At 43.5% G+C, this 17,860-nt stretch overlaps 1 protein-coding gene across 2 annotated transcripts in view; it reads left to right on the forward strand.

Annotated features, from left to right (window-relative positions):
• Positions 1-10,131, forward strand: part of RHBDL3 (rhomboid, veinlet-like 3 (Drosophila)) — a 69,695-nt gene extending 59,564 nt beyond the window's left edge. Inside the window, exons 8-9 of one of the 2 annotated variants that reach the window (XM_006832303.1) lie at positions 6,202-6,262; positions 9,676-10,131. In XM_006832303.1, the coding sequence (XP_006832366.1) occupies positions 6,202-6,262; positions 9,676-9,947 (333 nt within the window). In that variant the 3' untranslated portion in view covers positions 9,948-10,131. The remainder of the gene's footprint in view (positions 1-6,201; positions 6,263-9,675) is intronic. The other variant, XM_006832304.1, reaches the window with a different exon arrangement.
• Positions 10,132-17,860: the final 7,729 nt, after the last annotated feature.

Consider the following 17,860-nt stretch of genomic DNA (forward strand, 5'->3'; position numbering starts at 1 on the left):
CCTTGGAAACCCTATACAGGGTCGCTATGGGTCGGAATTGACTCGATGGCACTAAACAACAACAACAACAATCCGGACAGTGAACGATCAGAAATATATTCTGTGTGCTTCAGATACATAATAGAACATTGCTTAACACTTCTGCTTTCAGTACTTATTAGATCAGAGAATCCACCTTAAATGAAAATATGTCTTATTTTTCATAAAAACACTGAGTTTCGAAAAGCTTACAGTTCACATCAAGGCATTATACTTAGAAAATATTTCAGCAAAAGATTTGAATTGCATAAAACACCTAAATCACTATTTCTTATTTTACATAGCTAGAGCTATAGAGGTAAACATAATTGAATAATTTATTAATTGCCATTTCTTTTAGCCCATAGTCATGAGTGTTCCTTTTTTTCTTCTTCCTTTTTATCTGGAGTTCCATTTTTAAATTTACAAGTTATGTACTTACATGTTTGTTTATATACAATTATCCTCCGCTCCATGTGCTAAATATTTTCCTAAAATTTTTGAGATCTTAAATTTTGCAAATTGAACCACATTGTCACAGCACTGGAAAAGATTGTTGTCTAAGAGACAAAAGAGGTTTCTGTGTTAAAAGGTTCACTTTGTTAAGTGAGAAATCCTTTGTAGGACAAATAATCACTCCTTAGCTTCTCTGTGCCCTGCTGTCACATTTCCTGTGTTGGGATTTCCTAAAGTCATTCAACAAATAATTGTTTCTAACCCAGGATATAAAGGTGTGTATCAGAGCAGATAAGGAGCTCTGGTAGCATAGTGGTTACGAATCGGGCTGCGAACCTTAAGGCCAACAGTTCGAAACTACCAGCTGTTCCGCGGGAGAAAGATGAGGCGTTCTGCTCCCGTAAAGATTTACAGCCTCGGAAACCCTGTACAGGGTCGCTATGGGTCGGAACCGACTCAACGGCACTTAACAACAACAACAACAATCAGAGCAGAAGCTCCCTGCCTTTACTGGTTGGGTGAGCAGCATGCCAGGAGGACTGGTTACTGACTTGTGACTTGTTTGCTGTGTGTGAGTTATTATCTCACCCTGCGAGGCTCTGGGAGAGAATGAAATTAAAGGGCCTTTGAAAAGTTTGTATTCTCCAGGGGCCCGCAAGCCTTTGAACATTTATAGCAGCAGCACTGATTGCTGGCTGCTGGTGCTATCTCTTCTCCCCTGTTGTTTTCACTGTACTTGTTTTATTGGAGGGAATAATGGGTTGGGAAAATGGAGCAGCTGGTGGGAAGAGACAGCTTTCTAGTTTAACCCCTCAGCTACTAGGAGCCTAGCCATTTGCTGACATTCATTGAGCTTTGGGGGCAACTGAGTCAGTGTCGATGGGCTCAGGAGTTCCCAGGTCTCCCCAAACTTCAGACCAACCAGCCCTTCCTCTTCTCTCTCTCATCTCAAGGTCTGCAGGAGTCTTTGGAACATGGTCAAACTCAGCCCTTATCTTCATTCTGCCTTTCCCCAACTTCCATTCACAGGTAGACCAACATAGTTACCAGTGAGCCTACAAACCTGCTCATGTGTTCCCTTTGAGTTTCAGTCTTGGAAGGGATTTTTGTCCTGAAGGGACTTGATGGCTGTCTTTGATGGTTTGCAGGCAGATAGCACGCTTGTTCTTGTAATAGCCGAACAGTCTGCTGGTTTTGTTACTGTTTTCTGCTGGTCTTTCTTTCAAGCAGTATCTTCTGTTCCTCTAGCCACTCCAGGTTCGTCTGTATGTCCTTTCAAGTGGGAATGTCCAACCTTAAAAGGTTCTGGATGGGGCTCAGGATTCCACCTAAAGCCCTATATACTATAAAGGCTCCATAAGAAGCCTTTTTCACTGGGATAGTTCTAGAACCCTTTTTAGATATTCCAATCAGTTACAAGCTTTCTTGTAATCATATTTCCTGATACTCCTTTCTATCCCACTCAAGTGTCTATTTTACAATAGTAGGCAAGGGAAACCAATATCCACAAGACAATCAATTGCCTTAACATTATTTCCCCTCTTTTACCCACTGGTATTATGCCTCGATCCCTGTATCACAGAACCCTGTTGTTCCTAGGTTGAGTAAACATCACTACCTCTGTCCCATTTACCTGGGCTCCTTTCTTAGTGCTTTACACATACATATTAACTCATTTAACCCTTACCACAACCTGATGATGTTAGTCATTGAGATAGGTACTACTGTTACTTCAAATGAGCACACTACAGGAAAAGGAATTCTGACCCCAGAGCTGCTCTGAGGCCACAGGGAGAGGGGAGTAATGTTGTCTCTGAGCAGGTAGTCAGGGCAGCATGAAGGGCCAGGAGGTTTAAAATTAAAAAAGGTGTGCAACAAGGTTGTATTCTTTCACCATACTTATTCAACCTGTATGCTGAGCAAATAATCCAAGAAGCTGGGTTATATGAAGAAAAACATGGCATCAGGATTGGAGGAAGACTCATTAACAACCTGCGATATGCAGATGATACAACCTTGCTTGCTGAAAGTGAAGAGGACTTAAAACATTTACTGATGAAGATGAAAGAGCACAGTCTTCGGTATGGATTACATCTCAATGTAAAGAAAACAAATATCCTCACCACTGGACTAATAAACAACATTCTTATCAACAGAGAAAAGATTGAAGTTATCAAGGACTTCATTCTTCTTGGATCAACTATCAACACTCACGGAAGCAGCTGTCAAGAAATCAGAGGATGTATTGCATTAGGCAATTCTGCTCACAAGACCTTTTCAAAGTGTTGAAGAGCAGACATGTCAGCTTAAGGACTAAGATGCGCGTGACCCAAGCCATGGTATTTTCAATAGCTTCATATGCATGCAAAAGCTGGACAATGAATAAGGAAGACCATAGAAGAATTGATTCTTTTGAGTTATGGTGTTGGAGGAGAATATTGAAAGTGCCATGGGCTGCCAAAAGAACCAATAGATCCGTTTTGGAAGAAGTGTAGCCAGAGTGCTCCTTGGAAGCCCAGATGGCCAAATTTTGTCTCTCATACTTCAGACATATTGTCAGGAGGGACCAGTCGCTGGAGAAGGATATCATGTTTGGTAAGGTGGAGGGTCAGAGAAAAAGAGGAAGACCCCCAACAAGATGGATTGGCCAAGTGGCAGCATCGATGGACTCAAGCATGGCAAAAGTAGTGAGGTTGGCCCAGGATTGGGCAGTGTTTTGTTCTGCTGTGCACAAGGTCGCTATGAGTATGAGTCAGTACCAACTTGTTGACACCTAACAACAACAACAATGGTTAAGGATCTTGAGCATTTCTTTCTATGTTTGTTGGCCTCCTCAATGTCTTCTTTGGTGAAGTGTCTGTTCAGGTCCTCTGCCCATTTTTAATTGGATTATTTGTCTTCTTCTTTTGAGGTGTTGAAGTGTTCTATAAATTTTAGAGAGTAGTCCTTTGTCTGATATGTCATTGCCAAAAATTTGCCCCAGTCTGTGGGTTTTCTTTTTATTCTCTTGGTGAAATCCTTTGATGCATCTAAGTGTCTAATTTTTAGGAGGTCCCAGTCATCTCTTTAGTCTTCTGTGTGTTTTTTCAGTTGTGTTTGACAGTGAATTTATGTCATATATTAGAGCCCCACAGTTTGTCCCTATTTTTTTGTTGATAATCTTTATAGTTGTCGGCTTCACATTTAGGTCTTTAATCCATGTTGAGTTCATTTCTCTATATGGTGTTTTCTCCATTTATCATAATGTTGCTTACTGGTCCAGTTGTGAAGATTTTTGTTTTATGTTGAGGTATAATTCATACTGAAGGACTATAGTCTTTGGTCTTCATCAATGAGTGCTACAGATCCTTACCATGCAAGGTTGTGTCCCCTGTATATCACAGGTTGTTAATGAATCTTCCTCCAAACCTCATGCCACATTCTTTTTCATATGTCCAGCTCTTTCGATTATTTACTCAACATACAGATTGAATATACATATTGAATATATTCAATATACACATTGAATATAAGCTTGATACACATGCACATCTTTCCTGATTTTCAACTATTCAGTATCCCCTTGTTCTGTTCTAATGACTGCCTCTTGGTCTGTGTACAAGTTCCACATGAGCACAATTAAGTCTTCTGGAATTCCCATTCTTCACAGTGTTTTTCATGGTTTGTTATGATCCACATAGTCAAATGTGTTTGCATAGTCAATAAAACACAGATAAATATCTTTCTGGCATTCTCTGCTTTCAGCCAAAATCCATCTGACATCAACAGTGACATTGTTGTACCATATCCTTTTGTGAATCTGGCTTGAATTTCTGGCAGTTACATACTGTTGCAGACATTTTTGAATTCTCTTCAGTAAAATCACACTATCACTGACGATTTTCAAATGGGAACTGAAGGGTCATCTTCTTAGCTACTTAGTAGCGGTTGGTGTCCCTCTTGGGGATGAGATGGTCCACCAAGGACCCTCCCATTCTAAGATTTCAGCCTGGAGGGTTGCTGAGAGGTTGCCCACCATCAGCTAATTGAGTTAGCTCAGATTAGGTGTTAAATCTAATGGGAGTACAAACTCCCATTTTGTTCCCAGTCTCCCAGTGAGGCTTCTCTATGGGCAGGCACCAGCAGGGGACAAAGCTATCCTGCCATCTGCTTTCTAGAATAGAGCACGTCTCCAAGCAAAGATTAGACTCCCCTTCTAAAGCAGGGCCGTGTTACTCACTCACCCTGCCTTTTGTAAAGAAGGGGTTGCTGGCCATCCAGGGCTAATGGGGAAAAGGGAAGAGTGGGCAAGAAGCCGAAAGCCGCAAGGATTTCTCTCTTTTTCTGGCAGCTTCCTTGTGTCTTGCTTGTTTGATTGATGCTTTCATAGACATCATTGTATGTGCCAACGTTTAGGGCCCCTGTAAAGTTCAACGTATGTTTCCTTCAACCTCAAAGAAGTGTGAGACGTTCCCCCCAGCTGGGCCTGGGCCAGGCAGCAAAGGCAGACTGGGAGGGGAGCAGGGACCAGAAATCCCCCAGCTGGACCTACTTACTGCCCTCCCTCAGCTGATGTGTTCCAGAAAGATCCCAGGCTCCTTTCCATGTGTGTGTGCGCGCGCCTGTGTAAATGGAATAGCATTTTGAATGCACTGCAGGAGTGCCCCTCAAAGAAGCCCTGTGGCGAAGTCTTTTGTAAAGTGAAAAATCCCTTTGTAAGGCGAATCATTGTACTCTGTTTATCTGCTTTGGAGGCTCAGAATTTTCAGAGGTTCTCAAGGGAGAGAGGGATTTATTTGAAAGATATCTGGCCCATCCCATTTCCAATACCTGATTCTCCACTAGAGCATCTCCCCAAGGCCCCTGATGGGAAACTCATGACATCCCAAGATGGATAGTCCCATCTTGAACAACTCTGCTTCTTAAAAATGAAGCTGAAACTCCCTCACTGAAGTTTCCACCCATTGAGTCTTCCACTTGTAGGTTACACTGACTAGTAGGTTTCCTTGTTTGGGGCTCACTTGATGTTTGGCAATATTGAACCTGATCCCTGAGTCTTCTCTTTGATCTGAACTTCCCCGGTTATCTCAATTCATTCCTCATTTGCAGGATTTTGAGTTCTTTTCTCATCCTCACAGTTCTGCTTCACCTTGCTTTGTTTGCTATGGAGCAAAGCTTTCAGTTCGGGGACCCAACAATTAATACAACTCTCAAGTGTTGCATCTCGGTGTGGAGACGAAAGGGACATTCATCTCTCTGGATGTAGTTCTTCTATACCACTGGGCATGCAGTTCATGCACTTTGATGGCAGTCATACATACTCAGATCTAGCTACTAATTGGTGTTAAGTGACGCTGAGCCAGTTCCTACTCATGAAAACCCTGTATAGGTTTCCAAGGAGTGGCTGATGGGTTTGAACTGCTGACCTTGCAGTTCAAACTGACCAATAGCAAACACTTATATAGCACTTGGCCTCCCTGGGTGGCACAAATGGCTAAGAGCTCCACTACTAACTGAAAGGTTGGTGGTTTGAAACCACTCAGAAGCGCTTGGGTGTTTGGGGTTTTTTTATATGGTACTTACCATTGCCTCAAATCTCAACACCAAACTGGCATGTTCTGCCATTAAAACACATCTCCCTTATCCAGGATTTAATGGAGAGTCTTCCTTTATGTGTCACCTAAGTGAGATACTTCCTCAGAGGAGCAGTCTGATCTAGAACTAATGACATTCTGTCCTTTTCCCTAGAACTGGTCCGGCATGAAGTGCCAGTTCAAGTTGCTACGGATGGCTGTGGGCTTGATCTGCAGTAAGTACTGATGGAACCAGGCCCCGGAGGCATAAAGGTGCACAGTCCATGCCCTTAGGGGCTTGGGGGCAAGAAATACAGAAGCCCAAACATGTCAATACGTCTGTACAACACAGTGAGAAAAGTCTGTCCCTTAAACTTTTTGTACGGTTGGGTTACAGATGAAGGGGCTTCAAAAAAGTCGTGGAAAAATGATATTAAAAGATAATGGAATTTTTCCACAAACTTTTTGAAGCTCCCTCGTGTGTGTGTGTGTGTGTGTGTGTGTGTATATATATATATAGAATGTATGTGTGTATATGTGTATGTGTGTACATATATAGTATGTATATGTGTATGTAAATAAGTGTGTGTATATATACAGTATGTATGTGTGTGTATATATGTGTAAGTGTATGTGTATATATATAGTATGTGTATGTATATATAGTTATGTATGTGTGTGTGTAAATATAACACAATTTGCTATTTTAACTATTTTTAAGTATGCAATTCAATGGCATTGTTTGTATGAGGGGGCTTTAAAAAGTTCATGGAAAATGGAATTGAAATATAATGAAAATTTCCATATTGTTTTTGAAGTCCCCTTATGTGTATGTGTGTGTGTGTTGTTGTTAAGTGCCATTGAGTCACTTCTGACTAATAGCAATTCTGTCTAGGGTTTCTAAAGAGCGACTGGGGAGTTTGAACTGCTGGCCTTGAGGTTAGCAGTCCAGTGTGTATCCTACAGTGCCACACCAGGACTCCGTGTGTGTTTGTGTGTGTGTGTGTACACATACATATATATATTACGCATGTTGTTGTATGTATTACGTGTATATATGCATGTGTATATGTTGTTGTTAAGTGCCATCAAGTCAGTTCCAACTCACAGCGACCCTGTTTAGGATTTCTGAGGAGAGGTGGTGAGTTTGAACTGCCGACCTTACAGTTGACATTCCAGTGCTTATTCTAGAGGGCTACACCAGGACTGTGTGTGTGTGTGTGTGTGTGTATATATATATATACACACACATATGTATATATATGATATAAAATTTGCCATTTTAAAGTATACAGTTCAGTGACATTGATTATATGAGGGGGCTTTTAAAAATTTATGGGAAAATGGAATGAAAGGATAATGGAGTTTTTCTACAAACTTTTTGGAGCTCCCTCGTATTCACAGTGTTACATAACAATCTCCATTATATTTTCAGAACTTTTTCATATCCCAAATAGAATTTCCTAAACTCTTATTAACATATACTATACAAACAGAGGAGTGCATACAGGGTACTATCCAGCTCAAAAACCAGCCTCCAGATTAAAGAAAAGAACTTGTTAAACTTTTGGGTCACAGAATCAATCCTTTGACATCCCCTATTGGAAATCAGAGACCCCCTTCTACAGGTAAATGCACATATACACACCCACACATATAGACGTACAGCCAGCCAAAATTCAAAGCCAGTCTGTGCTGTCGGATGCTCCACACGTTTACCAAGCTGAGCAAATAAGAACTTTAACATTCTCTGCTCCTATCAACCACCTACCATGTGAGTAAGAGCAAGCCTGAGCTAGAACAAATTTGGGGAGAAGGGCCAGGCCTGTGTGGGTACCACTGTAGTTCACTTCCACTTCTCTTTACCTTGTGCCCTTCAGTGTCTCCAATCAGACCTGTCCCTGATCCGCAGGGGTCTTCTGTTTCCCTGATATCAGTTTCCTTAATGAGATTGTTGCTATTGTTGTTAAGTGTCATTGAGTTGGTTCCAGCTCATAACAACCCTGTGTAGGGTTTCCGATGATCGGCTGTTAGGTTTGAACTGCCCGTCTTGTGATTAGCAGTCCAGTGCTTCTACAGGACTCTACACTAGGACTCCTTAATGAGATTGGATGATGTCTAATCCCAGAGAGGACCTTTCAGCCTTTGGAGTCTTTGAGCATGGGCAGTAGGGTGCAGTGGGATGAGGAAAGGGGGGTAAAATCTTCTGGAGATGTGGGGGTGAGCATAATTTCAACACATGCATGTTATTAAGTGCCATCAAGTCAGTTTTGACTTACAGCAACCGTATAACAGGGTTTCCAAGGATTAGCACTGGACTACTAACCAACCTTGTGGTGAACAGCCCAGTGCTAATCCTACAGTACCACATCAGGACACCTGCATAGACCTTTCGTTGTCTGCTTCCAGGATAGGAGGAGAAGCCCGAGTTCCACTGTTAAGAAAAACTCCAGCTTTAAGAAACATAAAAGCTAAAATGCTGTTTTGTAGCTGGGTACCAGTGTTCTCAGGCCTCCTTGATCTAACCCAGCACCTGCTAACTAAAGGCAGAAAGGATGCCCCAGGATGTAGTGGAGGGTGGTACCCCGTGTTCATCCCTGGGCTGCTCCTTTTCCACCATCTATCGGCCATCCTGAGAGTTGCAGAGTCCAAATTAGATGATCAGGTCATCCCAAGGGAAGGAAAGTCCCTGACGTTCTGGCACCCCTGGGGTGGTTTGAGTAAAGAAAGGTGGCTTAATTAATTAAGTGATAAATTAACAAGGACAAAATTGCCCTCAAAGGGCTTTCTTTCAAGATATCAGATTTGCCTTGCATTCCTCGTCTGTAAATGAGGGTAAGAAATACCTTTCCTCAGTGTTCTTTTGGTGGTAGGTAATGAAATGGTGCTGTTTCCCAGCACCTGTCCATTCAAGAAACTACATTCTCAATATATTGTCAAGGTCAAGAAGTTCACCCAAGAACAATGGATTGAAGAATGGGATGGTGGCTGTTTGGCCAGTGGGGCTGGAATTCTTTATTCCCTTCCTTCTTTGTTATTCTCTTTCTCCCCACCCCCCCACCCCCGCCCCCTTTCCTTCTGACTACAAAAGCACTGGTTCTGAGGGCTTCCTAAGAATTTTTGAGATAATATGTGAGAACGCTTTATCAGCTGAAAAGTGCTGGGCTCATATGGAAGCTGTGATTAATATTCCGGCAGTGCAGCCTATGATGTAGAGGAAACTGAGTCTCCAGGATGCCCAGTATGACCACAGAGCTGTGAGGGCCTTTGGGCTTCTGCACAGACTGCCCCCTCTGCCTGAAATGCTCTTCTCAGATCCCTCTTGATCCTCAGGTTTCAGCTTCAGTGTCGCTGCTCTGGAGACCTCTTGCTTGACTTTTCAGACACACTAAAGACTTCCCCTGACCCGTGCCCTGTGATGATTTATATCGCCTCCCTCCCTTCTGTGCACCCATGGGTGAATCTCTTCTGTGTGTAGTTGTTTGCTGGTCTACTGTCAGCCCCTGTAAGCTTGCTGAGTGCAGCTCACAAGCTCTAGCTCCAGAGTGTAGACTCTGATAGACAATGGCCGGCCTGCTGGCTGAATGGGTGGCTGGGTGGAGTGCAGTGGGGCCTCCTGTGACTTCTGTGTGCTTCCTCCCCTTTGCAGTGAGCATGGAATTTGGGCGGGCTGTGTGGCTCCGGTTCCACCCATCGGCTTATCCCCCGTGCCCTCACCCGAGCTTCGTGGCGCACCTGGGTGGCGTGGCCGTGGGTATCACCCTGGGTGTGGTGGTCCTGAGGAACTATGAGCAGAGGCTGCAAGACCAGTGGCTGTGGTGGATTTTTGCGACCATGTACGCCATCTTCGTGCTGTTTGCCATCTTCTGGAACATCTTTGCCTACACGCTGCTGGATTTAAAGTTGCCACCGCCCCCCTGAGGGACTCCAGGACCCAGGTGGGGGAGGGGAGAAAGATGCAGCCCCAAGAGGACACCTCGGCATTCTTTTTTTCTCGTCACCAGTTGTGTCAGGCTGGGAAGAGGACAAGAGACACTGAGCTGCTGTCATTGTAGTGTTTACATTTGGACAATGAGGTGCTTTTCTCAAAGTTACCTGTCAGAGGTGTGGATTACAGCTACCATCATTTTTCTAGACTGTTCTGATGATGTTGGGCCTGGCTTTGGGCAGGTTTGTTCCATGCATTCAGGGTTTCCCAATCCCTGTCACCAACTGAGTGATGACCTTCTCCCTCATCTTGTTATTGTTGTTAAGTGCTGTCGAGTCGGTTCCGACTCATAGCGGCCCTGTATAGGGTTTCCAAGGAGCAATTGGTGGGTTTGAACTGCTGACCTTACAGTTAGCAGTCCAGTGCTGATCCTGTATAGCATCTCACCAGGACCCCACCCTGAGAAATCCTAAGAGATGGAAGGACAGTCTGAGGGTTTTAGTGCCAGGCAGTCCACTGTCCAGCCCCAAATCAATTGCAAGCCAGGAAGCATTTCCTTCACAGAAGAGGGCCTGCTGATGGACATGTTGGCTTTGGCTGGAGGGAAGCCCATCTGTGCCTGTGGGCACTCCGGCATGACTGCTAGTGCCTGGAGTAGGAGAGAAGGGAGGTGCTAGCAGCTCCAGGCCCACCCCCACCCCCTTGCCTGGAGGTACTCAGTGAGAAGGAAAATAAAATGACCTGGAGTCCACCCTGGGGAAGGTCCAGTACCTATTCTGGACTTTTGCCCTCTCTCTTAGAATGCTGACATCTCACACATCCCATGCCCCTGCCTGGTTTCTAGGGTCTTTTCCTTCCTTTTCAGTGGCCTGACCCTACGCTATACCTCTTCTTTGGTGATGTAGACAGTATTTTGACTGATTGTGTGTGTGTGTGTGTGTGTGTGTGTGTGTGTGGTTTGGCAGGCAGAGATGTATGTGATGAGAAAGATAATATGAGGCTCATAGACAGCTATAGAAGAGGCAGGTGTGTGTGGACAAGTCTGTGTGTGGGAAGAAAGAAGGTAGTGAGGGGTGGGAGGCTGGAAGGTATTGGGTGTGGGGTGCTTGCTGAGTATCCTTGCTTTTAGCGAAACTTGTTACCTTCTCTCCCATCCTCTGCCCCTTCCGGGTGCCTCCCTGAGAGCCTCTTGCCACTGGGAGAATGTTGTCAGTGATGGGAGGAAACTGGACCCTTCCAGGGACCCTCAGGGTGCCGAGGTTTTCTTCAGCTTGTATCCCTCTGGAATGGCCTTCAGGTCTGAAAAGGTTCTGTTCTTCTTTAGGAGGGAAGGAACTTTGAGAGTGAAAGAGAGGCTGTGGCGGGAATATGGAGGCCACATGTCCATTTGAATTAGGGAGACAGGAGACTGCAGTAAAAGGAATTCCAATTTAGGCACAAAAGTCACTTTGGGGCAAGAATTGTTGGGTGCTTGGATGAGAGTCAGAGGTGAAGGCATCCCATAGACTCAGATGCTTGGAGATTGGAAGGACCTCAGAGATTATCAATTCTACCCATACAGCTGCTTCTACTTAGGTGGGAAATTCAGCCTAGGAAATCACCCCATAGCAGGAGCTACACAGTTGAGGGTGTGGGAGAGATGGCTTTGACAAAGCATTCATTATATGTCATTCCTTTTATATGAAAGCCCAGAATGACGATGAACCCAGGTCTGGGAGGCAGAGGACTGGGGTCATGCAGGAACAAGGATAGAAATGTGAGGACTGCCCTGTACCCGCCTGATGCCCATCAGAGCTCATGTGTACCGAGGGCCAGAGTCACCCAGGTCACTGTGACATCCTGTTCCTAGTGACCACATATAAGTGGACAGGGTCTTCCCACCCCAGGTCATACCCACTCATCTTCGGCCAACATCAGCTCCTCAGGTCAATGCTACTGGTGTGTGGACTTTGTGCTGAGAACTCAGCCTGAGGTTTGGCAAGTCACGTCAGCCCAGGGCACTTCGCCTGTGCCCGACCTGCCCTTCTCTGTGCCCTAGGAGTGTCAGTGGAAGACTCCGCCTCTCAGGAGAGGAGTCTCTGAGGCTAGGAGAAAGGAACAAGACTTTGCCATCGTCGCCATGTTGCCGCCATGGGCTGCAGCCACTGCAGAGCCTAAGCAGTGCTGTCTCTTCTTGGAGGGGCAGAGGCAGCTGGGCAGACCCTCCAGATGTCTTTCCTGGTGTCTGAGATGTAAGTGGAAGGAGCAGAGTACCACCCTGCCTTTGTCTGAGTGTGGGCTGGAGATGGGTCGTCTTCTCTCAGGAGTGAGAAGGCAGTGAAATGGAAAATTCTAGAAAGCCATAGAGATACACGCAGGCTTGTTACTGAGAACTGCTTGAGACAGAAATCCCATCTCTCTCCTGTTAAGTCTGGGCTCTAGTTTCTGGGACATGCTAAGGAAACCTCATCTACACCTCAGGCTACCAACCCCAGCTGCTCCGTGTCAGCAGTGTCCACAAGCGAGTCAAAAGGTCTTTGGTCTGTTTAACACTCACCCCAACACCCTCTCACTTCACAGCAGGACCACACAGAGGTGACAATAGTGTTACCTCATAGGACCCAGGCCTCCAACTCAAGGCTGAGGGATAACTGTCTGGTGAGAGTATTTTACTTTTTGGTCTCTGGCTTTCTCCTCACTAGGTCTCTTAGTTCCCTCTACCCAGCAATACTTCCCAGTCCCGCCTCTTCTAATATGGCTGCCCAGCTGGCTGCAGGGGCCAGTGTAAATCTTCAGGCTGGTGGAGGTAAGTCAGCCTTTAATCCACAGGATACAGAAGCTGAAAGCTGGGGAATCCCCAAACAGCAGCAGTTGGCTCACTTGCTTGTTAAATGGAAGAGGAATCACAGAAACTGAGGAAAGAAAAACAAACCTTCAAAGGAGAAATTTCGTTTTAATGACACCATTAATCATTCGTTTTTTAATTAGGAAAAGCTCCCTAATGAGGCTCTTTTGCCACCTAATAGGACTCTCAATTTCCATGAGAACCATGCTCACCCAGAGGATTAGGGCAGTCATTGCTTACCAAGCCTAGATTTCCCTCTTCCCCCCCCCCCTTCCAATTTCATTAGCAAATAATGCAGATTCCCAGGTGAAAGCCTTTTCCTGGCATCCCTCACCTTGTCCCAGTGCAGGCTGGAATGCATAGATGCTCCTCTGCCTTCAATTACAGGGCCCAACGGTGAACTGCCCCTCCAAGCTCAAAAGAAACACAAGCTGCAGTGTTTGTTTCTAAATATTTTTGTATTGTGTATATTCTGTATATTTTTGTTGTAACATATTATTTGAGCACAGATATTCCATTAAAGATTTTTTTTAAGCCATTAATTTTGTAGGAAATGACCTGCAGGGTTGGCACAGGAACCTGCTTCAGCCCAGCCCTGGACCAGGGCAGGTGGGTGAGGGTGGCAGAGGAGCAATGATTTATAAACTACAGGTCGGATATCAGGGCAGGGCACCAGTCCTTCTAGGTTCTTAATCTTTCTTGAATTATTGGATTTTTTTGAATGGTTGAGAAAGTTGTGGTTGCTCTTCCTATGAAAATGCACACATATAGACAGTTTTGTATACAACGTTAGAGGTGGTGGAGTCTCTGGGTGGTGCAAATGGTCAATGGGCTTGGCTGCTAACCAAAGGTTAGAAGCTCCCATCCACCCAGAGAGACCTGGAGATCTACTTCTGAAAACGCAGCAGCCATTGAAAGGCATGAAAGCTACTCTGACGCCAGTGAAGAGCCGCTGACGCAGCAATCCTGGTGGAGGGCCTGCCTCGCTCTTCCACTCGTATACTATACCCTGATGAGAAATGAATATTTTGACTATCATGACTGGAGAAATCATCTTTGAATTAGCTCACCTCGATAGTCTAGTTTTCCAGTCTTTCCACCTCATCTTGAAAACAAGCTAGGAACGTCCCCAGGGTCAGTTCACATACGCAGAGGGGTAAAGAGTAGGGTAAGTGTCAAAGGTCAAGTCTGATGCTTGGCAGGTTACAGACTCAAGTTGGTCTTGAGTGGATAGAGATGTGGAAGAATTGTGTACACCAGTTTTTCTAAATCAAGGGCAGTGTGTGTAGTTTTTCCACTCATAATGTTAAATTTCATTTGTGGATTAAACTACCCTATTAAATTCAGCCTAAAGGCTTTTCTCCATAATGTCCTTCCCTGTTTTTCTGTGTATTATTTTGAAATGTTTCTAAATGCTGCAGAAAGCCATCTCAGAAGGTAGTTCAAGTTAAAGCTCATAAAGCCCACTTCTGTTTGGGAAAATGTTTGGAAAAGCTGGGCCTGTTTTGACACTGGAGTTCCTACTTGTCCGTTACCTGAGGCATTTAATAAAAGGCAAGCTTTAACATTGCTTTTGGCCTCATATCATTTCACTTTTCACTTTTCCGGTCCTCCTTTCTAGCAGATACTTAATCTTACAAAAATTAATAAGGTAATTTAGAAATGCAGTTTCCTGAGTAGCTGTTAGGCATGTGGATTGTTACATACTTTCTAGTCAATTCATAGCAGTTCTAGAAGGCAGAGTAGAACTACCCCATAGTGTTTCCTAGGCTGTAAATTCTTTACTTAGGAGTCCTGGTGTGGTGCTGTAGGATAAGCACTAGATTACTGACTGCAGGGTCGGCAGTTCAAATCCACCAGTCACTTCTTGGAAACCCTATACAGGCTCACTATAAGTCAGAACTGACTCGAAGGCACGTAACAACAAAAGACACTAAATAACTAAATATGTGGAAGTTTTGGGGTGTCTGTTTAAAGATCTAGTCTCCCTACATTAGGCCTGGTAGTCACAGTAATAAACCTTGGAATATTCACTTAGTGTTCATTTAATAGAATCTCCACTTTTCCAGTCCTCCTAGAAGTAGTTGACCAAAAACTACAGCTATTCATTTATTACTACTCCCTACCACCTCCTATTTCCAGAACACCCCTCTCTGCAATCTGTTGTTAAAGTCGGCGAGGTCCATTGAGTAAGTACAGCAGTTATGGAGCTGAATCTGCCTCTTAGACCTCCAAATGGAAAAATTTCATTCAAGTCAGTGGGGTTTCCATGAACTGAGAAGATACCGGTTAGGAAAATGTGGTCCTAGTAACAGAATCTCATTTCCAAGCAGCCTGCAAGCTTTCCTGGCATCTGGTATGAGTGATCCTCTGGTAAGGGACAGGCATCTTGTCGTGGTTAATAATGAATGAGAGAGAAAGGAAGTGACTTGGGTTATTGAGTCCTAGGAGTGTAACTTTACTGGACAATGAATAAAACATTCTAAAGGAAATTGCTCTCGCACCCTGCCTGGTGCCTTCCGAAAGATGTAGAAAATTGTTTCCCAGCAAATTCAATAGCATAACAAGTAAAATTTCCCGCATAAACTTTTTGGGAATTAAAAACATCAGGCTTGAGGACTGCACTCATTAAACAAAAAGACTAGCTCGATTAGAAGCTAAATTCTTTATTCTTCTTATTACAAGTATAATTAATACAAACTGAGACCTACTTTTGATGCATGACAGACATACATTTCTTCTGTGTGTACAGCACACAAATCATACATAAACAAATTTAGTCCGGGTCTATACATATTGTTGTAAAAACTTAATAAAAGATAATACATTAGCATATTGGTATTTGAATATAGTACATGTTCTTGTTCATGAACTCTGGGTGTTTTCTCATGGCCAGCAAAAGACTCAATTTCATGTCACCATTTTCCTAGTCTACAGAAGGGAGCTCGGGTAGCCTAATGGATTATGAGCTGGACTGTTAACCGCAATGTCAGTAGCTCGAATCTACCGGTCGCTCCAAGGAAGAAAGAGGAAGCTTTCTGCTCCCATAAAGATTTATAGCCTTGATAACCCTATACAGGGTCACTGTGAGTCAGAACCAACTCCACAGTACACAACCACCACCACCGCCTACCACAGAAGGGATATGTAGTTTGCCAAAGATTTTTAAAATAAGACTGTATTGTGTACAATTGTATAAAATAAAGACCCAAAATTACTATACACGTGTGCATATGTGTGTGTGTGTATACATACATACATACATACATATTTGTGTGTATGTGTATGTATAGCTATATATACAAGAGCGTGGTGGCTCCATACGATAAGCACTGGACTACAAACCACAAAGTCTGTGGTTCGAGCAAACTAGCCGCTCCACAGGAGAAAGATGAGGCTTTCTACTCCAGCAAAGATTTAAAGTCTTAGAAACCCTATACAGGGTCACTATAAGTCAGAACTAACTCGACATGACTTAACAGTAACAACAGTATATATATGCTCTGGTAGCGTAGTGGTTCTGAATCGGGCTGCGAACCTCAGGGTCCGCAGTTCGAAACTACCAGCTGTTCCGCGGGAGAAAGATGAGGCGTTCTGCTCCCATAAAGATTTAGAGCCTCAGAAACCCTGTACAGGGTCGTTATGAGTCAGAACCGACTCCACGGCACATATATATACATATACACATACATATATGCAGGGATTTCAAAAAGTTCATGGAAAAATTCCACTATCTTTCATTCAATTTTTCCATGAACGTTTTGATGCCCCCTTATATAAAGAATACATCATTGTATCTTGTTTATATTCATGAATGATTTGAAGTAGGCAACATATGTGCTTTCAGGTACCATTTATAACATGGACTCTTGACATGTTAATTTAAAAATTAAAAATGTTTTCCAGACTCAAAATTTTAATGTCCTAATATTACTTATTCAGGTTAAAAAAAAAAAAATTAGAGCAAAGAAGAGTGAAGAAAGTAAAATTTTCAAGGAAACAATTAGTCCAAAGCAAACCCCAGCTTTCACTAGCCTGAAACCAGAAGAGCTAGATGGTGCCCAGCTACACTACCTACTTGTTTGATTAGGATCAAAACAAGGTCCTGGACAGAGTGGGAGAAATATATAGAACAAAACTTAAAATCATAAGGAAGACCAGGCTTACTGGTCTGATAGAGACTGATGGAACCCCTAAGATGATGGCCTTTTGAAATTCTTCCAAGATGGAACTAAGCCCACTCTGGAGAACCACCTTGAACGTGAACAGAAATAACCCCAGTGAGGAATGTGCTCCTCAGAACAGTCAACCAGGCTGAGACCAAAAGAGCAGCATCTGCCCCCAAACAATGGCAATAGTGAACCCAGGGAGGAAGCAGGAAGAGTATTGCTACATTTGAGGGGTTTGCAACTAATGTCAAGAAACAAAATGTGTATGCATTGTTGAATGGAAAAGTAAATTGCTCTGTACACTTTCACCCAATCACAATCAAGTATTCAGAAAAATTTAGTAAAAAAATGGATTCCCATGTGGGCAATCAAGTACATTAGAACAAAGACAGTCATTTCAAGGTCAGAATCAGAATGCTGATTTTTTTCATAGTCATCCTAAATTTAATGTTATAAAAAAAATGCTACTTAGATTTTTCTATGCTGTCTACAGTGTAAGTTATTAAAGTTTAAAGGCCCATGAAAGCCTTTATGAGATACTGAATTGTATTTCTCATTAAAGGAAAAGAAATGGCTCAGTGAGTCATGTCCTGAGACTTCTGTAGAGAAGGCAGAAGACTACTGTCAGTTACTTTGAAAGCTAAAGATCAGCACTTACATACGAATTTAGAGCCGTTTTAAACAAGATTCCTCAGAGTTAATGGACCTGTGTCCCTCTGTCCCTCTGAGCATCCTAATCTCAGCAAAAGACATTATCAAATGGATTTGATAAATGAAGAGCTATACAGAACAAATTGCAATCATATGGGAGAGGCTACAACTGGCTTCCATGAGAGTTGTAAAGGGCTAGCTGAGGGCACTTTCAATTGATCCAGCATAAAACAATCTGAGGCTTGCAACAAATGTGCAAAGA

Source organism: Chrysochloris asiatica, unplaced genomic scaffold, assembly GCF_000296735.1.
Source record: "Chrysochloris asiatica unplaced genomic scaffold, ChrAsi1.0 scaffold00007, whole genome shotgun sequence".
NCBI lineage: Eukaryota > Metazoa > Chordata > Mammalia > Afrosoricida > Chrysochloridae > Chrysochloris > Chrysochloris asiatica.